This window comes from Rhea americana, unplaced genomic scaffold (genome assembly GCF_003343005.1).
Source record: "Rhea americana isolate MKP2758 unplaced genomic scaffold, rheAme1 scaffold_75, whole genome shotgun sequence".
Lineage (NCBI taxonomy): Eukaryota > Metazoa > Chordata > Aves > Rheiformes > Rheidae > Rhea > Rhea americana.
In genome coordinates, this window is record NW_028186923.1 from 3,327,952 (window position 1) to 3,351,954 (window position 24,003).

General features: G+C 47.4%; 2 protein-coding genes across 3 annotated transcripts in view; one reads left to right on the forward strand and one right to left on the reverse strand.

Moving 5' to 3' along the window:
* The window catches only part of LOXHD1 (lipoxygenase homology PLAT domains 1), a 139,812-nt gene extending 137,555 nt beyond the window's left edge, over positions 1–2,257 (forward strand). The window contains exon 41 of the mRNA XM_085322174.1: positions 1,606–2,257. Coding sequence (XP_085178300.1) covers positions 1,606–2,086 — 481 coding nt within the window. The 3' untranslated portion in view covers positions 2,087–2,257. The remainder of the gene's footprint in view (positions 1–1,605) is intronic.
* A 4,569-nt stretch (positions 2,258–6,826) lies between these two features.
* On the reverse strand, positions 6,827–20,232 carry ARK2C (arkadia (RNF111) C-terminal like ring finger ubiquitin ligase 2C). 2 transcript variants are annotated; one of them, XM_085322161.1, is made up of 7 exons: positions 19,978–20,232; positions 18,179–18,304; positions 14,509–14,638; positions 13,477–13,581; positions 12,649–12,744; positions 11,511–11,617; positions 6,827–10,818 (listed from the first exon to the last, which is right to left on the reverse strand). In XM_085322161.1, the coding sequence occupies exons 1-7, from the start codon at positions 20,151–20,153 to the stop codon at positions 10,701–10,703; spliced, it is 858 nt and encodes a 285-aa protein (XP_085178287.1). In that variant the 5' UTR covers positions 20,154–20,232; the 3' UTR covers positions 6,827–10,700. The 2 variants fall into 2 exon arrangements, with proteins under 2 accessions (XP_085178287.1, XP_085178288.1); XM_085322162.1 differs by lacking the exon at positions 12,649–12,744.
* Positions 20,233–24,003: the final 3,771 nt, after the last annotated feature.

Consider the following 24,003-nt stretch of genomic DNA (forward strand, 5'->3'; position numbering starts at 1 on the left):
CAATCAAATCCATGCACCAAGCTCATTGGGAGCGTGRAGATCTCTGCTGAGACGGTACATTTTGAAGCAGACAAAGATCCTCTCCTAAAGTCTCAGTTATGTTGCTTAAATTAAAGAGGGTAGCCAAGAGATGCCAGGGAAGCCTGCAACCTGCTCTGTGGGCTGAAGCAGAGTTTTGGCTCTGTGGGCATGGTGCTTCATCACGGCGGCATTTGCTCTCCAAATAATCAGCCGGAGCAGATCTTATTGCGAGACCAAGCTCTCACTTTGAGTATTGCCAATCCCAAACATCCAGACCCCCCCRCAAAAAAAAATCAAAAAACCTCCCCCTGTAACTAAGTCAAAATAAAAAGAATAGTAATAAAAGAAGTATGAGATTGATTTAACAGTAGATCTCAATGATGATAATTTTTTTTGCTTTTTGGTTCTGAATCTGCTAGCATGCAAAAGGGCTGTGTTTAGATGCCCTTTCTTGCAAATCCCAGGGCTAGAAAAGGCATCTTTTTTCTTTCCTCCACATTGTGAAGATTGTCATGCTCCATCACAATGCCAAAACACCAGGTATTATTTCACCCAATAAATAAAACTGTAGCATCAGGCAATTCCCTCCCATCTTCAAATAGTTGTTTTCCTGTCCCTAAAATTTTGCCCTCACCAGAATTCCTCATTTACAAGRCTTCTCCAGAGCAAGGAGAGCTTTTCTCTGCTGCAGAAAATGCCAAAAGCATTGTAAGACTTAAAGAAACACAGTACTACACAAATTGCAGTAACCCTTCCTTCGGGTGTTTATTTTACACACACACACTCGTGCTACGCTCCTTCCAGGAGGACCTACTGCAGTTTGGCAAAGGGGGAGGAGGGAAAAAAAAAACTCATTTGGAAATGATCTGCATCGTTGGAAATGAAATACATCATTAAAAGCACCGTGCTCCGACCCCTGGCTGGGTGCCAGGTGTGCAGTAATTTATGAGTGTGTTATGTGCTCCCTGCACACCACCGGAGGCAGCACTGCAGAGCGAAGGGTTTGCAGCAGCTGGTACCTATCGTTTGCACGCTTGATGCTTTTCTTGCCTGCTCGGGATGGGCTGGCAGATCTAGATGGGGAAAGAAGAGGGATTTATAAACCTCCAGTCTTTCACGGTAACTTTTTGCCTGCTCTGCCTAACCCTTAGCTCATCCTCACCGCTGGTGAGGATCATTGCACATCTCCCCTCCAAGCGCAGTCGCGTAGGTGAAACCCTGTCCTGAAATTAGTTCAAATTCGGTCACGACGGGTGGTGCTAGGTGCTGGGCTGGCCGTTTGTCTCGCCTCAGTTCTTCTGCAAATGGATGTGCCATTTCATGGGCAAAAGAGGTGACAGGTGCCCAAATTCAACCCGAGCATGTGCAGGGTGTCTGTGTCTGTCTGGGGATATATTGGATTTTCCAGCAGTTGCAGCATTCAGTCAAGACCGTCTTCTTAAACAGAAACGTTAGTGTTAGCACATATGTGGAAAAGTACTGAAACAGCATCGCTACTGTGTGGCTGAGCAGCACATCCAGCCCGTAACGCCCAACGTGGGGCTCGCCCATACCTCTAACGTGCCGTCAACTTTCCGTCGACAGGTACTTCTTCAGGTGCAACACGAAAATCCCTCTGCGTTACAAGAGACGGGACTACAAAGTCTTCGAGTGTGCCAAGGTCATCGAGAGCTTCGCCAGCAAAGCCCGGAGCTTGGTGCCGGTCCGATACGAGACCATCGTGGTTACGGGCTTCGAGAAGGGAGCCGGTACCGACGCCAACGTGTCCATCACCATCTTCGGGCTGAACGGGGACTCGGGAAAGCGCGCGCTGAAGCAGAAGTTCAGGAACCTCTTCGAGCGGGGCAAAACCAGCCGCTTCTACCTGGAAACGCTGGACATGGGGGAGCTGAAGAAGGTCCGGATTGAACACGACAACAGCGGGCTGGCGCCCGGCTGGCTGGTCGAGCGGGTGGAGATCACCAACTCGGCTACCGGGGTGACCACCATATTCCCCTGTGGGAAGTGGCTGGACGAGAACCGGGGGGACGGTTTAATCTGGAGAGAGCTCTTTCCTAGATACTGAGCAGGACGGACTCACGACATATAACCGCAGGAGGGCTTTAGACCCTTCTGCGTGTGCGTCTTTCTCGTTATATGATTTTATATCACGTTTTACTTTTTAAAACGTTGCCTTTTGTATTGAAGGGTTTTCGTAGAAGATGTGGCTCCTGGGCCAACATTTTGTAAAAGTAATATGGCTTTTTTAAAATTGTCTATAAAATTGTGAATGAAACACATTTCTTTCTTATTTATGATCTGAAGCCACAAACAGTAGATCCATAAACYGTCTCAGAAGTAGCTCAAAAGCTGTCTCCTGCTTTCAGCATCTTGCACTGCCAGGGCTGGAAGGACCAGACAGGCCCCCAGAATTGACCATCTCCCTTTCAGATGAACAAAAAGAATCAGCAAGTGGCGCTGACACGGTAACACATTGAAAGCAGCAGGACTTTCTGCAGGGAGGTTTGGGAAAGGGAGGGCTGGTCTTGGGCGGTGGGACCTGAGGGGCGTCAAGGCCTCCCGTGGGCTTTCCCTCTCGGACCCAGCTCCCACGTGAGGGCAAGGCTCAGCAGGCTCCAGGATCCAAGGGCTACAGCAGCTTGTGCAAATCCTAGGAATATGTTAGCCAAGGACCTAAGAGCTAATCAATTCCCCTTCGGGGAAGCTGTCTGACTGTACTCTAAGCTGTCTCGGGATACTTTTACCCTATATGGCCTGAATACCAGTCCCTTTTCAGAGCAGCTGCCATTAATTTTACTTTTCTTTTCTTTTCTTTCTTTTCTTTTTTTTTTTTTTTTTTTTTTTTTTTTTTTTTTCTCTGGAAGGCAAGTATTTCTGCTGCTGGCCTGTCCAGCGCATCGCTACCTCCAGTACGTACATGCCGGGTCGGGTTTTTTCTCCATTTTTTGAAGCAGTTTGTGAAAATCTCTATTTGATTTTTTATGGTGGCAGGAATTTCTCAGCCACTACAAGAACCAGTGCAGGCTCTTRTATGCAGGCTCTTCCCCGGTGCTCACCTCTCTCTGCAGGTACYAAAAAGAACAGCTCTTTAAACATCGTTAATTCTGGAGTCCCTTCTCCCTCCCAGAGAGCAAARGAGCAACTCTGGCATGCTCCAGGCTTCATTCACCAGCTGGAAAAATTCCCACTGCCTCCAGTGGGACTAGGTTCCTCCAGGGAGTCTGGTTTGAACGAGGAGGAGGAGGCTGCACTRATGAGACAGTGCTGGCTGCTGCAGGCTAATGGGGAAGTTTTCAAGCAAGCACTTTGTGTGRAAAGGGGTTAAATGCACCAAGCCCACCACCCCATCGGGGCCTGGCATACCAGCATCCCACTGGTGYAGGCAGCAGGCTGGGGCTGGGCTTGGGGCTGGTTCCAGTCCCATCCCTCTGCCCAGTTCCTACCTGGTCGCAGGAAAATGTCATGGTCTTGRAGAGCAAATTATTTAAATGAACTAACCTCATCAGTGATCAAAAAAAAAAAAAACAACTGATGGGAATAATAACAGCCATCTTCAGTACCTATGTTGCCCCTTCACTGTGTCCCTCACTGCAGGCTGCCACTGCCAAGCATGGAGCAAGGACCAAACCAGACCTGGAAGCTCGCAGGAGCAGCTCAAGGTCCAGTAGGACTGCAGGTATGTGCTGGTGATAACAGGAACATTGCCGGGGCCACGCCGGGCTGGTTGCATGTTCCCCAGCTGGCCCAGGGGCAAGCACACAGCCCACGCCTTTGCTGTCGCCGCGCTTGTGCACCGTCACCGCAAAGCGGCGATTCCCCAGTGGGCGTTTTGAAACAAGAAGGTCAGGCTTCGGTGCTCTCTGCCGTCTCTCTCATCCCAGGTGACCAGGGCTGTGAAAAACTTTCCTGTCAATAGATTTGTCAGATTTTAGCAAAATGCTTGTGTTGCAGAGAAAAAGAGTTCTGCTGCAGTCCCAGTGTTTCCAGTTGGCTCCACTAAGCGCCCACTTGGTGCTGAGATGCTGRTGTTACAGCACAGTGTAACTGCACTGCAACACCTTGACGGCTACCAACCATTTCCCTGTGAACTAACAGGCAGCATGGGACTGGGGATGGTACTGCTACGTGCTCCCAGCCCTTGGGGCAATGGGTGCACTTCCCCATCCATCCGTGCTCCCTGCGCATGAGGCAAGCAGACTGCTAAAAACTCCTTAGCTGCAAATGAAATGTGCTTGTGAGACCATATGGCCTCAGTACAAATTCGTARCTGGGAGGAATCACAGATTTTTTGATACAGGAGGACCTACAGCCATAGATCAAGGTCCCATTGAAGCAGGAGTGTAGGATTTTGGGGTCATCAAATTTGTTTTGGTGCATTGCTGCACTGCAATTTTGTGATTGCTGCATTGGTGAGTTATGGGACTGAAAAGCCTGAACTTTGTATCAAAGACATCTACCATCCCTGGACAGAAACAGTCACATGCATTTGTGCCCCTGCTAAGGCAGCCTGAGAGCTGTGTTGATCTCCAAGCAATGCTTCCTGAAAAAGGGCCAAAGGGGACTTCGCTAATATGGGGTCAGCAACCCTACTGTCTCCCAGGAAGATGACCTTGGCAAGGCATGAAAAAAAACATGCCTTTTTTCTTCTAAAGACTTTAAGAATGCCTCTTGTTTGTRCAAAGCACAGCTCCACCCTGGCGCTGGGGAGTCCTTCTGTTGCTACAACAACTAATACTACAAAAGTAATAAGGCCGAATGGAATTTTTCCAAGAGCTGAATTTGCATTAAACTGCTAAAAGCAGAACAATCTTGGCCAAGCAAAAAACTTACGAAAARGAAGTCAAAATTGTCCTTGCACTGTGCCTTCTGCAGGGCTCRGGCAAATTCTGCCTGCAGGGGTACAGCGCACTGGGCAAATACACAGCTCCTGCTCRCAGCCCTAACCCTCTCTCTAGCTTTTTCTGATCTGTATTTCTTAACGGATATGGTCTTAACACRCGTGCCTTCAGCCAAAAATTGTAAATGTGGATGACAGGCAAGAGCAGAGGAAAAAGGTGGTGACACCCAGCAGGAGTCTTGCTTTGGGAGCCTGGTGGAGCGCCGCATTGAAGGTGCTTCAGTGCTGTCGGTGAAAATGAGTATAGCCAAGGAGTCCTTTGCAATGTGGATGAAGRTGGAATAATCCAAGGTTGAGAACAATCCAGGCTATGATCTCCCTCCGCCCCAACTTTATGTGTAGAGGCCCATTTTAACAAGCAAAAGACGCTCCATAAAAACCAAGAACAAATTTGATACTTACCGTGCAGGGCCAGCCGGCAACCTAGACACCACAGGACATGAATCAGCACCGACCTTCCCAGCCCCAGGAGCCTGTTGTGAGAGCACACACTAGCAGAGAAGAAAGACGGTGCCTTTTGGCCCTTGCCGTTACAGGCAGTGGGCACAGTCCTTCCTCCCCAGCCTGTCCCCTCGCTCCTCTTCACTGTTCTCAGTACTGCAGTTACCAGGTCTTCAAGGCGTGTTCAYGGTTTGCGGCAACAGCTTGAAGGAAAAACCGACTGTGATCTCCAGCGACAGCTCTCAACTCTGTTACCTCTTCAAAGGACACCAGCAAGATCTCCATGAAGGATTCCCCAGCTGGACCAAGTGATCATCTTTAACCTGTTTTCTGATAGGAGGTTCTAAAGCTTCCTCTAAAGCTTCATATTGCCAGAAAACGGTGCATCGCTAGTCTCTGGAGGAGCCAGCAATCCCCAGCTGCAGCAACCCAGCTGCCTACAAGAGCAGCTGCCTTGCTGCAAGGTGTATTTAGCCTTATCTCGTAGTCTAAGCCAGGCAGTGGGCACACGGACCTCTAAACAGGGCTGTAGAGGATGCAGTCCCCTTGGATCCTCCAGCAGGTGACAAAAGATTGGAAACATCCTGAAATGCTTTTGATGCTTTTGATTTGGAGGATCCTTACTTTTATTTTTACTGTAAGTTTTGCTTGCCTTAGTTATTAAAAACAAACAMAAAAACATAGGGCAGTACATGGTTCTTCATTCAGAGGATGGCAGATCCATCAGGATCTCTACAGGAGCCCCTACGATACGTTAGAGCCAATGTGGACTGTGGTTAGAAGATGAATCTGTCTTTAACAGATAATTTCCAGGCTGGCTCCAGAAAGTAATTTTTGATACCAAATCACCAAACCAAGGCACTGACCTAGGATGCATCTGGAGTCCACRAGGACCTCAGCTCCAGCCAACAACATCCCAGAGCTATTTAAAGGCTTAGCCCCTGAGTGCCGTGAGCACCCAGGTCACAGCTGTCCCAGGGTACCCGGGTGCTCCCACCACATATCGTGGACCATCATGACAGCCTGAACAAACCAGCTAAAGGAGAATTTTTTTTTTAACCTTGACAGAACTTCATCTACATTTGAGTCCAAACATGTAAGCCATGAAAGAACTTACTTCAATCCAAAGAAACAAGGATTTGGTCACAAATCACTGCTTTTCACTGGATGATGAACAAGGGGAAACGCGTTCTCGTGCACCGACATGCTGCTCCCATTCAGCAGGAGGCGGAAACGCCCTGCCAAAAGCAAAGGGCTTCCTCCTAAACTGGATGGTCTTGCTGGGAAGGCTTTAGGCACTGACTTTAGTGGGGTTGAAATGCGGCTGCTGCCTCACAGGACCCCCGCYGGAGACAGAAAGCCGAGGAACGACACGGGGACGAGGTAAACGAAGACGCGGCAAGTGCCCTACTGAGTCACTTCTGCAGCGCACAGGTGTATAGTTAGCAATGCAATTCRTTTTATTAGTAATAAATAAAGTACAAAAAATCCACCAAAAGTGAATCTAAGCATTTTACACAATTTCTAATGTCTTTTTCATTTCTTCAATGCGCTATTGCTTTAATATTAATAATAAATATTTTTCTAGCTTTCTTCTATAAAATAGTCTATGTAGCAAAATGTTGCACAGCACAACAGAACAGCAGTAGGAATACAAAAATGTGGGTGATCCTTTCACTAGCCCGTGCCATTAAAGGAGAGGATTTTTGCTTGCTCGCTCCTTGTTTTACGCATCCCTTTCACGGTGTCTTTGCGGGGGGGGGGGGGACAACCGACCCAGGTCCCCACATGACCCCGAACCATCGCTCCAGGCTACAGGGGAGGAGCGTTATAAAGCAGCAAGGGAAAACGCGGAGGGGGTTTTAACCGCGGGGTAAGACAGAGTCGRCAAAGCGGAGCAGCACCCTGAAGGGACAAAGAGGAAAAATTAAGGTACAGGCACACTGGTGCCCTCCTAACCCCCCCACCCAAAAAAATCGCATCCAAGCCCCCGTGGGCTGGTTAAGAGGCGCGTCCCACCCTGTCCCCGTCCTGCCTTCCCGCGCGGCCGTGCGGACCGAGCGGGCGGCTATGGCTTAAAGGTTAAAATATCCTCGAGGGTGCCGCGACCCTCCGGCGCGGCTTCTCCCGACGGAGCCTTTCGAGGGCACGGCCGAGGAGGGCGGCGGGGACCGCGCAGCCCCGCCGCCTTTTTTTTTTTTTTTTTTTTTTGCATCTCCAGCACGGCCGGCCCAAGCCCCCCGGGGCTGCCCCCCTCCCCGCAAAGCGACGTCCGGGCTGTGGAGACGCGACCGAAACATTTTGGTTCTGCGCAGCACCGTTCCTYGCCCTCAATGTGCAAGGACGCGAGCGGAAGGATCACCGGAGTTTGATTATGAGTGCAAATAATATTCATATATATGTGCTAAACACCGTCACTATATTGCAGTTTTCCACTATGTCACAGCATACAGAATCAAAGGTTTGCATTTTTATGGAATGTATCCAAGGTAACAGCACCACAGTAATACAGTTTGTAATCACACACCCTGATTTTTTTTTTTTTTTGACGAGATAAGCATTACCCCCCCAAACACATCCCATGTTTAATTTCTTTTTAAGTACCGATGCATGCAAAGCATTCCATTCCCAGAAACAATGCAAAAATGAGGTAATAGGAGTAATAAAAAAAATTAGTATTAATTTCTAAATAAATAAATTATAATTAAAAATGCAAAAAACAACTATAAAAATAATTAAATAAGAACCCACAATATCTACAAGTTAGTCATAAATTATGATTGTTAAATATAAGGCATTTAAACTCACAAAACCCTGTAAACTATCAATGTTTTGTTTCTAGAGAATTTTTTTTTTCGTTTTGAACTCATTCTATTACCGCAGTCTACTCGTACAAATTATTTAAACGCAAAGGAACCTGACACACCGGCGCAGCTTCAGACGCTGCAAGTCCTCACGCACCGCAGCATCCGCCATTCACACGAGACCATGGGAGTTTGGTGCTTTTCTCCACCAATTTTAAAAACTGTGCTTGTTCATTAGGCAAAGAGTAATACTTTTCGCATAGGCTTTAAGGAAAAAAAAAAAAAAAAAAAAAAAAAGAAAAAAAGAAAAAGAACAAGAAAAGCCCACGTGGGTCGGAGGCCGCCTGGGTCGGCGCTTTCCCCGTTGCAGCTCGCGGGGCTCCTGCGATCTCCCCCGTGGTAGTTTCTACTCCAGGGGCGAAACAGATGCTCGTGGGAGCTCGAAATCGTCCCCTCCGCGTAAATGTTTAAATGCATAAACTTTCTGATTAATTCCCCTTATTTCTCTGCATCTCTCTTTTGCTCCCTTAAGGCATTATAAAAAAAAACAGAACAGGCTTTTCAGTTGCCGGTAGTGATTCTGCAGAGGGTTTTCAGAGAGAGGGAGGGAGAGGCCAGCCCTAAGCCGGGCTGCTGCCGCTCGGTCCTGGGGGCTGGCAGCCTGCGGTCCGCAGCTCACAGACCCACTCCCTTGGCACTTCAGGGACTAATGCCTAACTCTATCTTGTGCATGATTATAACGAGACTGAGAAATTAGCACTTGGTTCCTTTTGTAATAATCACTCTATATTCCATATGGACACAGAGTAAAATATGTGTGTGTGTGTGTATATACATATATATATATTTATATATATATATGTAAGTATGTATAAAAGTGTGTGTATACGTGCGTGTGTACAAATATGGGTGCTCTGGCATGGTTTTAAAATCCAGCCCCTCTAGAAAGCAGCAAATCCTCCTGTAAAACTGCATTCCTGTGCGGAAATGCTCCCATCGTCAGCATTTTCCTACCAACTACGTGAATTCTGCCTTTTTTCTCCCATYCTGTTATCAGAACTGTTCTGAGAGATTTTCCACAGCAGCCCATGAGTGGATTAAAAAATAAATAATAAAAAATAGACTTCCAAATTCCACCTGAGCTGTATCCTCCTTCTCTTATTSTTTCTAAGCCCTCAAACGCTGCAATTTTTTCGCCAGGGAGGAGGCAAAGTGCAGAAGATCCGAGCTCTCCGCTTGCCCGTCCCTCCGGGAGCCGGAAGAGAGGGACGCATGGGAAGCACCGCRGCGCTGGGAATTTCACACACGGTCTGCCACGTTGGGTTTTCTCCAGTTTGAATACCGTCTTTAGTTAGCGCATCGGCTTGTGCTTTCGCGTTGCAGAGGAGGGGGCCTCATCGCCTTCCTACCGTGATTTCCGAGCGGCTATACTACGGGAGTGGACCCCAGTACTCATCTTTTTGGACTGGCAAAGAGTCTAGGAGCTCCTGAACCCATGAGCAGACCTGCACCGTGATGCATCCGTTACTGCAAGCGCGGTGACGGGTCAACCTAGCGTCCCRCTTTGCCCAGGGGGTCCCCGCCACGGCGGGTGAAACGCGGAGTGCCAGCAACAGCCGCCAAAGCCAACAGGCCTTACAGCTCGCAGGAGAAAGCGGTATGGAAAGTTACAATCGTAAAGACAGCCCGTGGCCTTCCTCAGATTTGGTATGTCAAGCTACTTCGTTAAGTTATAGAAATAAAAGAAATAGAACGCATGTCAATATTGTGCCCCTACAGAAAGTGTCCAGCACCAGCAGATAAGCAGGAACGAAGCGTCTCCCTATTGCTTCATTCATTTCATTCTCTCTCTCTCTCTCTCTCTTTTTTTTTTTTTTCCAGGCGTCTCTAAATTTGCAACACACTGTAAACACAAGGAAAGGAAGTACATGCGACTGAGGCAAAGAGCGCAACCCTTCTGACTGTAAACAGGATTTTGCTTTTTCGCCTCTTCCCCCCTGAGGGTGGGAAAGTTTGACCTCTCTATTCCTCCTTTGCAATGTATTAATCAGGCACCAAAATAAGGAATCTATGAAAAAATATTTGGTGCAAATTAGGTAACAGCAACATGTCCACCACAAGATGAGTAGGGCATCAAACACAACATTTCTTAAGCTAACATGCTCCAGCTGCCATCCATAGAAATAGCTAAAGAACCCCTAACGTGTTTCTACTTATTTGAGAGGTATATATACAATCCTCATGAAATGCAGGATTGACAGGCCAGACTACCACAACTAGTTCCTTCATGTTCAAGACTAAATCTTCTGCAGCACGGGGTCTCTGAGCTCCGGGAACGCCAGCTCGCTTTCACTGGGCCAGWATCCTGTACGTGCAATATCTCCTACCGCTAGATATCGTACCGCCAATTCCTCCTTCTCGCTAACTTGCCTGCAGACTTTTCCTCTCAATCAAATGGCTCAGAAGGCAAAATTTTGCTGCAAGGGTTGATGGCCATACGACCTGATAAGGAAAAATGGTGCGTCCCGCCAGTTCTTTCAGCTGTCCGAGCCGAGCTGTGTTTCAATGTCCACTCTGCAGATCGGGCACTTCTTGCTGGTGGCCAGCCACTGATCCACACACGCTTGGTGGAAGAGATGCATACATGGTAAACGCCTGCAGAAAGAAGAGCRCCTTGCCATTAGGGTCACATGGCTGGAAGAGGTCCATGGGACCAGCCTCCRACCTCAGGAGGGCCAAAGGGGCTGCCACAGGTGTGGCAGCTTGGAGATGACAGCATCTTTCTGGGCTAAAAAACTCTCAGAAAACCACCATGCCTCTGAAGCAGATTGTTCCTATGATTAATGACAGTGGCTGCTGCTGGCAGACATCTGTGAAGGGGGGGGGACATCTACACCCTTCCCAGTGGATGGGAGCTGAAGACCATGGCCCAGAATGATGGGCTTTTACCTTAATTTGATCATCCCTGAAGCCCAGATGCTAATCAGCTGTCCCTCAGCTCCACATGGCCATCTCAGGGTCCTCAGACCTCCATTGTCCTCTGCCACCTGCAATGTGGCCCATYGCCACCCAATTATGAGGCCCTCATGCAGGTGCTCCAAACACGTAAAATGATATTTAAAACAGCTCTCCTGCTGTTGCAGAGCTCTTTCTATGCGTGGCCCATACCAACGTCCATGAAATAGCATCTGTTCACCTGGACCCTGCAGAGTTCCAGTAGGGTTTGCCAGGACAAGGGCAGGGGCCTCCCTCCCCAACTCACCACAGCAAGTTACACCCAAAAACACAGCTGGGATGTGGAAAGGTGGTGGAGAGGGGGGGAAAGGGAAGCAGGGGGAGGATCATACCTCACGTCTTCTCCGTCTTCAAGCATGGATAGACAGATTGTGCACTTCTCATCGGTGTCCGACTCCTCGCCATCCTCTTGCTCAGCTTTGCCCTCCTGTGGTCTTCTCTGTGGCAAGGTGAAAGACATAATTCAGTTAGGATTGGACTTTCTAATGCTTGCCCAAGACTGTGGAGTCAGAGGAAGGCGAATGACGTGGACTTCGTCTATCAGCTGGATCCAACAGGCTAGGGAAGTCTGGCTGGCCAAAATACCCAGAGTGTAAAGGAATCAGCTCCTGGGAGCACTCCACCAGCCATGGGGATGGTGGCAGCACCACCAAGAGCCRGGGAGCCCCAGGGGAGTGCCACTGCCGGGAACAGCAGCCACAAGGGCTCGTCCACAGGCTCCGTCCCATGAGGCAGGGTTTGGCCTGCGAGCCTTTTTTCCCCCGGTACACAGATCCAGTCTTATTAACATCATTTTTCTTCATCCAGGGGAGAAGTGCTCCAAGAGAGACGAAGAGGGATTGACTCGCTTCCAACCTAGGCAATGAAAGGTGTCTTCAGCAAGCAGGTGAGATTACTACACAAAAAAAGCATTTCTCCCATTTTCTATTTAGCTCTATCAAACTCAGTCCAAGACCAGCCTGGAGAAGACTTTTGGCCTCAAGTTTCCTCAGGTCAGGGGACAGGCCTTCCAGGAAAGGATGCCCTGGCAAAGCAAGGCCGTTAAGCAAACGCTGGTGCAGCAGAAAGGCTCCCTTACGTGTGGGCAGTGGCACCTACATGTAGACAGGAGTGGATTGGCATGCATGGAGCCTCCTCGGTGTGTGCACTTTCTTACCATGGGGGGATAAGTCACAGAGGGCGGGAAATTGCATGTGCTGGGTGGGATCTTTTTGAAAATTTGGCCTACAGCTTTCTAGCCTAGAAGTGAGAAACAGCCAGCTGAGCTCTACCAACACATCAGCCTGGGACCCCTGCAATGAGAGACAGGCCCCGATAGGTCCGTATTTTACATTTTTCCCCGGTTTGGGGAATATGCCAATTTACAGCATCTGTTTGCCRACCCCAAGGTTGGTGACCCATTGACATCCTTCCTCTGTCCTCTCCATGCCTACAGCTCTTGGCCGCGAGCTCTGCCACTTCTCAGCTCACCTTCTTGTACTTGTGCGGGAAGGTGAACCTCTCAATGGTGTTCTGCACGGCACCCCGGCTCACGCTGCCCAGTCTGTCCTCCAGCTGCAGCAGCTCCTTCAGCAGAGAGACAGCGGCAAAAAGCTGTCAGGAGAGCGCCCGGGACACAGACCCCAGGGGTAAGTGGGAGTCACCAGCGGGAGCCACCAGGCACCAGGTCCTGGCCTATGAGGCTCCTTCCTCGAAGTTTCATTCAGGGAAATTTCCATGGAAAGCAATTTGGTTGGGCTTTAATGACGGATTTGAGTGCTGAAGCCTGAACTGATAAGCTCAAGTCTCAAGCTAGGGGTTATAGGCACAGAGCTGAGAGCTGGATGTCAAATATTGCAGAAATTAGAGTGGAATTAGATCTCCATTTGACGGACAGGGAAACAAAGGCGTGGAAAAAATTCAGCACTTCATTTACAGACATAAACTGAGCCAGAGTCAACCTCGGGCAGCCCCAGACTAGATTATCTTTCACCAAAACCTTTCAGCTCCTTTGCCTCCCGATTAACACTAAAACTGCTGGAGCCCTCAATCTACTTGTGAGCATTTCACCAAATCTGTGCTACCTCCCCAGTGTTTCCCAGCCAACGCAGGAGCGAGGATGATATTTCCAAGCTGGCCCCGTCTCAGTCCCTTTCTTTGGCTGACTCAAAGGGCCTGAGTAGAGCCTGTATCTCCAGCCCTACCCTTCCCGCATTGCCTCTGTGCCGCAAAGTGGAGCTGTCCAAATTTACGTCAAAGCTTGCACACTTTCCCAGGGTTTAGAAATTTAATAATAATTCCAGTCCACCAGATACGTACTTCATAGCTTTCCCGCACAGCGGATGTGTGCCTATTTGGGTTCAGGCCCTGAAGAGCAAGTAGCTGAAGCTGAGGATAAGGGTAATTTCTGATCTCGTGAACGACCTGYGAGAAGTAAAGAAGAAAGATAAAGCCACCTGTATTAGTACAGTAAAAATCCCTCATGTGTCCTGATTTAAAATAAGCACTTTGAACATTCGAAATTAAAGAGCAGACTGACACGTTCACCAATAAAAGCCTTTTAATAAACAAGAAAAAAATGAGGTTTATTAAATAGATCTCTTATAAATTGGTAATTAAAAACATACATTTCATACGAATAAACTACTTGTAATAATTTCTGCTGCATCTATAACACTGTGGTTCCAAGCCCTCAACATGGGCTAGCTTAAAAAGAGAATTTTTTTWAAAAGGGCAGATTCCTCTTCATCTGAGCTCTGATGGTTTAGCCCTGCAGTAGGGCTCAGGTGTCAAGATCTCACCTCGAGAGCTGCGGAAATAACACCACTGCGGGGCTTCCAAGGATGCCTTAAGGACTAGCAGAGCCCTGCATAGCTCGACTCAGGATATAATACCCTACTAAGAGAAGGGCCCCTAAATAACCCCAGTCTCTGCCCACGTAACAGATYATGCAAAAACCTTACAGACAACGCYGAGGCCTATGCAGCCAGCAGYTGCATGATGGGGACCCACCCAAATGAGACACCGTCCATGAAGCCATCTGCATGCAGGAGCCTTTTCCCAAGGATGAGGACCAGATTCACCCTCAGTTACAAAAAGCGCCTGTCTGGAGTAATAGCRCTGACTGCAATTTTCCAAAGCAGCCAAACATCTTCCCTTACACTTTTTTTCTCTCCCTTTCTCTAATCCAGAGTGCACTGATGCAACGTGATCCTTTCAGACGCTCCCTCCCACAGCCAGAGATAAGTGGGATCCTCAGCAGACAGGTGATAGAGAGATAACAGCCTTTATTTTGACTGCCTGCTGGCAGACAATGCATAAAACATTTCTCGGTGAAAGCACTTCACTTACCATCTGCGTCGAGGACGTGCTCCTGGGGAAGTGGTGCATCCTTGGTGTAGCCAAGTAATGCTGATAGGGCTGCGGGACCGGCCGAACCTGGAACTGGGCGTGAGTCAGGCCCGCGTCAACACTGAGATCCCTGCAGGCGCAAGACAAAAAAAATGCACAGTTTTGATGRTGTGGTTTTTATTTCCAGTTCCTCCAGCTGTTGTCTTTAACAAGTTAGATCATGCTCACAGCAGAAGAAAGCAACATGCCCTCAGTGGGTTCTTGGCTGCTGCGAGYGCCTCCATCTTGACGCGTCAATCCAGGGTGATGCAACTGCTTTAAAGTGAGTTTCCTCAGATTTATATGGTCACCTTTTTCCCAAGCCAGCACAAAAGAGCAAGAGCACTACCAGTTAGCATATGTGTCAGCTGGGATCAAGAGCTTTATGGACACAGCCTAACTACAGAGCAAGAGGAATACTGTTTTGGTGGCTCTGATCGATCCCCCAGGCTCAGTAATGGCTCCTGGCCAGACCAGGTCCGGCTCCAGCCAGTATCATTGCAAACAGTTACATTTTGCTTCTAAGGTTTTGTAGGAATTCACCTGAATGTGTTGGGGCAGAACAGTAATGAGACTTTTTGGACAGTTATTGGGATTTGGCTGGGTGCTTTTTGACATGCTTGTGCTTTTCTTGGAGATCTCTTAGACAAGGTCAAAGAAGGACTTGAGAGGACAAGGGCAGTGTCTATCCAGAAAAGGTAGTGGTTTCAAGAGACTTCTGGATGAGCTCAGCACTCCTCTCGACCCCCACTTCTGCAGCCTGGCCTGGGCAAGCAGAACGGGAGCTTCACACAGGCACTGGGGTCGGGACTCGGGTGGGTGGGTTTGGGCACTTCAACCCTTCCAGAAAAAAACAACCTATCTCAGTGGCCTCACTTCAGACCCCTCTGTCAGACAAAAATTCCTGATGCCCCTGCAAATGCCTCAGCTCTGTGCAGATGCCATCCGGCAGGCAAAGACAGGCAAACTCTTTACCCTCACTGTTGGGAGTGGAGACCCAACACAACATCTCCATCGCTAATCCAATTAGCCTACCCCTCAGTTGCTCCAGCCAAAGAATCTCTCAGCAAACAAGTGCTGTGAGTGTCATTTGCTTTATCACAATTACAAAAGCCGGTGCTCTAATAGCCATTGTCTTCACATTTGCCAAAGCAATGCTAATTAGAGCGCAGGGGTTGTTTCCTATTTCAGCGTCAAACTTCTTCACCCCCACCCCCCGCCCAAGCCATGGTGGCTAGCACCACAGCTTGTCAGGAGCCATCCAGATGCACCCTCAAGCAGCTGTGAAACTGCTTTTGCCCAGCAGCAGAAAATGGATGTGAGGGGACAGTAAAYGCAGAAATCTTCTACTCAGAACTGTCTATGCAGTAGGGAACAACTCCAATGTTTTGATGCCCCCAAGTAAGTCCCCTGCAACAAGTTCAAGCAAACTCCTTGCTTGCCCCGTGCAGCTAGCCAGCTAGACAGACAAACCTGGCCACRACAGAACTCAGGAGACAACCAACAGGAGGACAAATGRGGCACAAATCCACAGCATGAGGCAYTGTCCACCTCCCATGTCACACTGTCAGAGATTTATCCCATCATTCAAGATGGGATGAAACAGCCCCAAGGTGGACAGAGGGCTCAGCTGGAAATCAAGAGACTTTGAGTCTGTTTTCAGCCCTGCTGCTGACCCAATGAATGGCCTTGGCCATCTTCTCTCTGCCTTCTCAACTCCCCGCCTGCAAAATAGTCAARATAACATCTGTCTACAAAGTGCCTTGAGATCAAGAGGTGAAGAGATCTCTTAAAGACTGATGGCAATTACTAGCTTGCACAAGCCATTGCAGCAACAGTGCTGCTGAACTGTTCATGCAGTTGTGCATCCAATCCTTAAATCTGATATTTAGGTTTTTAAAGTGATGCTATAGGTCTGCAGCAGAACACTTCATGGAATGGTGTTTTCCTAGTGTTTTGCCATGGACAAGCAGAGCACATCAGCTGAAGAAAACCAAAACCAGCTACTGCCTCCCAGCCTGTGCTCCATGCAGAGTACCTTGATGCTCAGTTATGAGATCCAAGAGCTGCAACACCTACACTGTACTGGCTGCCAGTAACTAATAACTGACAGATAAGGCCTGAGATAAAAGACTGGACAGTAGTCACTAAATRTCTATTCAGAAGAGCATTTAAGGAACCAACTAGGAGTTTATTCCTTGTTTACCAGAACATTTTAATCAAGGTTTGGCTGTCCAAGATGACTGATTACCTCCAACTATTCCTGTCATTCCCACATCACGTTAGGGTGCACAGTACCACCTTCGAGCTGGCATCGGTGCCACTGATGTGGTAATACATTAGACGAATGTTTTCGGGTGGGTCACTGGGCAAAATTGTACAGCTGCCCAGAGGAGAAGTAAGTCACCCAACTACATATACAGTATATGCTTTCCTGCCATCCTCGCTTCTTAGGTTTTACAAGGCTGTGGAGCAACATGGGCCAGAAGAAGGGAGGAGGAGGGAAATAYTAAGTGATGCTTTATCAGATTCTTCTAATGATTACAATTAAGCACAAGATGTGCCAAGAGAGACAGAAAGACAAAATCCATCCAGACTGAATGTCAACCTCTTTGCATACTGATCTTAGCAATGTCTTAATGGCTAAATTCAGATCACAGTGGTGCCARTAATGGGAACACCTGAGAAAAAAATAGCAGAAGGATCTGGCCATATTTTAGGCTGCATATTATTACCCTTGGAGGGGGGAAAGCCCTGTGTTCAGGGCCTGCACTCAGGGCAAAGCACTCAGATGTTCAGAAATGCCATAACTGACACTTCCTGTGCTGTTTTGTTTTGGCCCCCTTGTACATATGCGTTATGATTGTCTCTAATTATGTGTCCACATGCTATTTTTTCCATTCAGTGCACAGAATGGACTTTGCTCAGCTACTCAAAAATATGCTTTATTTTCTCATTCTGCAAAGTAGGGCCTCTTACCTTCATAATCGCGCCAGAGCTTAAAACCTGCTCTGAAAAYAGAGCAACCACTTCCCCTTTTGGCTTTTCCAGGGTATCAAACACTATGGTTTGAAAACAATTAACAAATATTAATTCTTTTATCCCTACGGGTTAGGGTAGCATTGCCCCACCTGATTTAGACCATGGGGARGGTTGTGGCCACTCTTTTGAGTGCTGTTGGACTACAGAAGATCGTGTTAAGCCAGAGATGTTGGTCTGCAGAAAAAAGACCCTCAACAATGCTTCGCCAGAGGCAATGCCCTACAGAGGGAAAATCCCCCGGGGAAGCTTGCTGTTTAAGGTGCACCCTACATCCGTGGGTGGAGAGAGCTTGGAAAGCTGATGCCTTAATGTTATCACACACGTCTAGCAAAACATTTGCAAAAAATGACTATGCTGAAACCATGCGCTTGCTCAGTCTGCGTAGGACTTTAGCATGCACTCATGGCCCTCCCAGAGATGAGTTTTCCCTCTTTGCATGCTAGCAGTGTTTTATCTAATGAGYACAAGCATTACCTTTTCGCAAAAGCATTGGAGCAAGGTGACATTGGCTAACCTCACCWGCCTGCTTAGGATTTTTTCAAAAAATCTCATCCAAAAGACTAGGTGGAAGGAAAGGTAGAAGACTTACCAGTCTGTGCCTTCGGCTAAGTACCTGGGCTGGGGCCCCATGGGCTGTGGAGTCTGCAGTTGATGGCTGAAATCGAAGCTGGGGTGCAAGCGGTGAGGCTGGATAGAGATGCGCTCTTGAGTCCGCCTGCGGGAGGAGGAGAYGAGCAAGTGTTAGAAGCCCRGAGGACACCACAGAYGTCCTCCTTTCTCCATCCAACCTTTCTCTGGASAATGGACAGGCCAGGTCAGGCTCCAGCTCCTCCTTCCCTGCCTCTGCTGCCTTTGGGAGGAAAGTGATAGAAAATAGTGCGAGGTTTTTCTTGGGGCTCCAGTCCTGCCTCATTTGGACTACCTTCACTTAGGGGAGGAATATGTGCTACTTCATCAGCACCAGATACCAAAATCTCTGTATTTAGAGAGATGCAAGCTGGATGCACAAGCAGGATTTGCATTACAGAGTCRTACCCTGAGCTCCCTACTGAGTCCCTGCTTACTGATGGGAATGGAGCTGTCACAAAGTAAATCTCCAGGAAAATGTTGGAGCAAAAGGAGCAGAAAACTGCTAGATAAARAATTTCCCAGGCTGTCACAGCACAGAGGCTCCTCTCTTGAAGGCATGACCCAGGTTTCAGGACTGTGTCCCCCACCGCAGTAAGGTTTCAGACACCTCTCTCCTACACAGTTGGCACTGACTGCTTGCAGAAATGAGCCTTGGAACTGGGCAAGACCTTTTCTATGCCAGGATTTCTTTTCTCTGATAGCCTGTTTGCAGATATAACGCTGACAGCATTTACAGAAGCAGTTTCTGCATGGAATTGTACTCCATGGTTTTATCTGAATTTGGCTCATGACTAAGAGGTAAACACTTGTATCATCAGCGCCTCAGCCTTGCATATATTTGCTACCCAGTTATTAAATAATCATTAAATCCACCTAAAATCCAGCTTATGCAAAACAAAACAAGGATGAGAAGAATGCACAACTTGCAGACAGAAAGTGTTGGGGAGAAAAAAGACTTTTCCATCTGCAGCAGTCTTCCCAAATGCAGCACTACCGCAGAGGCTCATTCACCAGCCCTTGATCCATGGGCACAACCCACAGGCATCTTCCATATGTTTCCAAAAATGTCTTCCTGTCCTACTTATTATCTAAATCTCTTGCTCAAGAAGCAGACTCAGAACAAGGCCAGACATCCATTTCCACCTCCGTGGAGAAACAGTAATTCACTTTGCAGTCATCAGCCCAGTGTGAATTTAGGCTGCTTTTTTGACTGAACATGCTTCAGAAGATCAACAGCATCCTTCTCTCCTCATGTAGCCAGAGCACAGYCAGGAAGCCTAGAACAGAGCAGCAAGCTCTTCGTGTACAAAACCACACACTTACAGGACATATGAATAAAATTTCTTTTTGAGGTTTTGAAACAACAGCTACAGAAGTGTAGCTTGTGCATGCAGTCTACTGCTTTCTCTGTGATCCAGGATAGGTTAACTACAAAATCAAGGTGTTATGGTAGCTATTCTCCTATGAGTGACTATAGTAGTTGACTATGGGACAAATTAGATGTGCATAGCATGGATCCCCATGAGAAAGGCATAGTCAAGAGGTAACAGCTGGCCTGCAGCTGTTGGCAAAAGTCCTGTGGGGGTCCACAGCCCAGCTTGCCAAAGTCCCAGCACATTCAGCAAGCACCATGACAGCATTGCACCCTTGGCCAAAGGTGCTTTGCAGGAGTGAGGATCACAAGAGCTTCCCTGCAGCCTGCTGGAGATCCCCCGAAAAAAACTGTCTCCCAACTGTCCAAGCTCAAAACACCCTTACCTGGGATGGGGCATGAGCCGACGGTGCTGGGCCTCGAGGAGTTGCTGCTGGAGGAGGTATTGCTGGTGTAGCGCCTGAGGTAGGAAGGAAGGTCCCGCCACGTCCTGGAAGGGCAGGGCTGGCACCGGTGCCAAGGGCTGGTGCAGGGGGCCACTGTGCTGGTGTGCGGGGGCCATGTGGGGTGTCAGCCCCGGCTGGGGCTGCACTGCAGGAGGCAGGGTGAAGTCGGCTGAGAGCTGAGCTTGGGGACCCAGGTGGAAGTGCCGGCAGGAGGTAGCATGGGGATGCTGAGACCTTTGAAAAGGAGCACCTGGAAGAGAAGAGCAYGGGCATCACGGTGGGTCACCCGGCTGCTGAGCCAGGGCAAGAGCTAGGCAGGCGGCTGTTGCTCTCTTCTGCCAGAAAGGGAAATAAAAGGACAGGTCAGTTAGCCAAAATCAGAGCCACAGGGAAAYATCAATTTTGACTAATAGTTTTCCTCCTCCAAAAAGCACTGGGGGAAAAATGTTGGCTTTTCGATTCAAAGTAACTTTTTGGCACGAAATTGAAATGCATATGAATGAAAACTTTGCTTTGGCTTGGTTTGGTTTCCTTTTCTTAAAAAKAAGAAGGAAAAAAAAGTCCCAGCATTTTAGAGAAGGAAAGAAATCAGCTGTCTATACTACGCTCTTGCAGGTTATTGGCTCACCGAATCGTTTGAAAGGTTGTTGATTTTCTGTACAAGGCAAGGTGTTTCTTTGTCTGTCTAAAAATGCCTCATAGGCAAGAAATTAATCTCTGCTCTGAGAAACTATCTTACACTGACTGCAGGGCATGAATTCGACACACTCCACCTCTGAGAGCAGGGATTAAGGTCGTGAGTATTTGTAGAGACCCATTTTCAATAGCCGAGACTCATAATCTGCATGTACAGAGAAACTGTCTACAAAAAACCCAGCACCAACTGCTATGAGATCAGCCACTAAACTGGTGGGAATGAGGAAGAAATAAAGTGTGAAAGATATYCATAGCAGAGGTGTTTTTTTCAAAACATAAAACATGGCACTGGCTCTCATCTCCCTCGAGATCCTTGCTTAGACGGGCCCTTGGCTCAAATTGGCGCATTAATTCCTGCATTCCTGGAGCATTTACAGGCGTCCTGGCAAAACTTCGGGGCTCTWAAACTAGAAACACAGTTGAGAGCTGAAGGATGAGACTTACTCAGGTGAGCTACTAGAGATACTGCACTGAGGATCAGCCCTAAAACAGGAGACCTGCAACTTATCTAGTCTTTCGAACACCTAAACTTCTTTAAAAGTCTTATAAGTTTTTTTTTTTCTCTCTTTCTTAAAATCTTTGGGACTGGCACAAAATATCCAGGAGACACTGAGTGTTGTTCCTGGCTTGCACAGAATGTCTTGACCCAGATCCTAAAAATCCTTCCACTTCCACCTCCTGGGTGTCTGCAGACAGGGTCAGGCAAGCAGGGAAGCCTGAGGAACCCTCAGCGCTTTCTATTTGCATCCTTACGGAAACTGAAGATGCACAAAGAAAGCCAGATGCCAGCAAGAGAAATAATGGGAGAGAAGCTAGCAGAAACAAATGGTTTGCAAAAAAGTGCATRAGTGATTATACGCAACATCTCTTAAATACAAACTAATCCTCTGTATTGTCCCTCTGAGAAAGCCAACGTGTAACAAATGCACGTGCCACCAACAGTAGAACTTCTGAAGGTGATAATCAATCGTGCTGTCAGATAACAGCACAACTCAACTACCCTCTTAATTAAAACTGGAGGAGCTGGAATCAGATCCACCATTTTTCCATTACAGAGCTACAAGCCCAGATCCGCRAACCATCTGCGTGCTTCTCCTCCCAGCACCGTAGGTTATATTTGTTGTCTCAGACATGTGCCCAATTCACTGCACACTGTCAGGTGGCAAAGGCTGAATCTCCAAGCAAAAAACTGAAATTGGGCTTTTGAACTACACTAGATAGTGCCACGCAACGGTTGGGAGATGCTCTTTAGCTGCTGTATTTGCTGGGCACTTGCAGAGCAGCTCTGGTAATTTACTTAACTAACAGCCACAAAGTGTCCAAATGGGGAAGAACTTTAACCAGATGATTCTCCTAGGTGAGCCATTAGCCCTCTCAGGTCTCCACGAGGCCTGAAGGAAATAGTAGTTTAAAGTGTTAACCCTGTTACATACCCAAACCCACAAACCTTTGCCACTGGACAGCAGTTTGGTTGTGTTTCAGACAAAACTGGCTTAGCACAACACAGGGAAGCAAAGCATAGTGATATCCCCCCACATTTCATGGGACAAATCTTGCAGCCCGTAAGAAAAGCAGAGAAAAAGTTGCATCTCATTCTCTATAGCTATTTCTTCTCTTGAAGCCAAGTGGAATCTTACCCAAGGATTTTCAGCCTTTCAGTTGTGATTTGGTAGGCTTTGAGCTGATTTAGTAAAATGCCTGCAGGATATTTTCTGAGTTTCCAGCAMACCCAAGAGTCTATGGGAGAACCATAGTTCTCCCATCAGAGAGGGCAAATGCAGAATGACAGGATTTGGTTCTTAGAGAAAGTATGGTGGCTAGAATTTGATTTTCTTTCTCTGCAGACTGAATGACCTAAAGCCATCTATTAAATCTTCTTCCTTAACCAATTGAGAAGATTGAAGACACCTGCCTTCTAGCTAAAATTGAGACATGCAGGTCTAAGATGGTTAGTCTATGTTTCCTCGAGAGAAAGTGTGAAGAGAAGAACCTCCAGAGCACGATTCGTTTCATCCTAAAAGCGTCATCTAAGTGAGGGGTGGCTCTATTTACATAGATACGACACGGGATCTAAGACCAATAGGTGAATCCTCCTTTGGAGTTACGTGTTTCTCAGGTGCCTACAGCTGGTGAGATGGGGTCATCTCTCAGAAATCAGAAGAAAAAGAAAGAGGATTTTCACAGTTTGGATTTTTTTATTACCTTTTGAGTGGTCAAGTCATGATTTTTAAATGTGTAGAGTAAGAAATGGTGTGTGAAGCTCATCCCCTTGAGTGGTTAAATGAGACTCAGCTGCCCAGTGCAACACAGGAGCCAGCTGCACCTAGTATACTAAGAGAAATGTAGGAATAGAGGACATCAGGCAGGAAAGAGATAAGAAGATCGAACATTTTAACCAGGAAAAAGCCTGCCAGATCACTTCTCTGAAGATCAAGTTCCTCCTTGACCAAGACCTGGTTGCTCCTAATGGAAGGCTAATGGACTAGTCCATTTCCCAGGCAAGCCAAGAGGCATAGGATGGGCAGATCACATCATAAGAGCTTTTAGACCTGAGTTTTTCTTTCTATACCATAACGGTCCTGGCAAGGGATTTGATCATATAGTTCCCCGTAGCCCAGAAAGTGAAGGGAATCTAAAGGGAACCCTACATTTAGACTACTGAAGCTAAGTGAGAGAAGTGCCCATTTTGAAGACTGTTGGTACATTGCTGTCTTCATGTTCATGGGGTTGTTTGCAAACTAATTTTACTCATTCTGATAAACCTTGCTGTCTAAAGCAGCTGAATGGACAAATTTAGAGTTTTTCAATGAAGTCAAGTAGTTTTTACCATTTTTTTTCTGGTATCCACTAGTTCACCGATATCTTTCCCTCTGTAGAAAAAGTGCTATCAAGATGCAACTGAGACCATACAATTAAATAAAAACTAACATCTCATTTTAACGTAATTCACCATCCTGTGTTGAAGGTGTTTATTCTGTACAATAATCCATTTATTGATGAGGATGCTGAAGGGAAAAAGAGAGACTTTGGGGAACACTTCAGCAAATCTACATCTAATGGCAGCGATCCAATCCCATAATGAAATAATACCAACTGGCATAGCCAAACCAGCATGCACAACAAAGAGCAAATACTTGCCAAACATGGGAGTGGTAGACCCCAGAAAGCCCTAGCAAACAAATAACAGTACAAAACAGAACAATTTATCCCTGTGTTATCTATTGCTAAGTTTACCCAATTCCACTCATTGTGTCTAACCCCAAGGGGTCT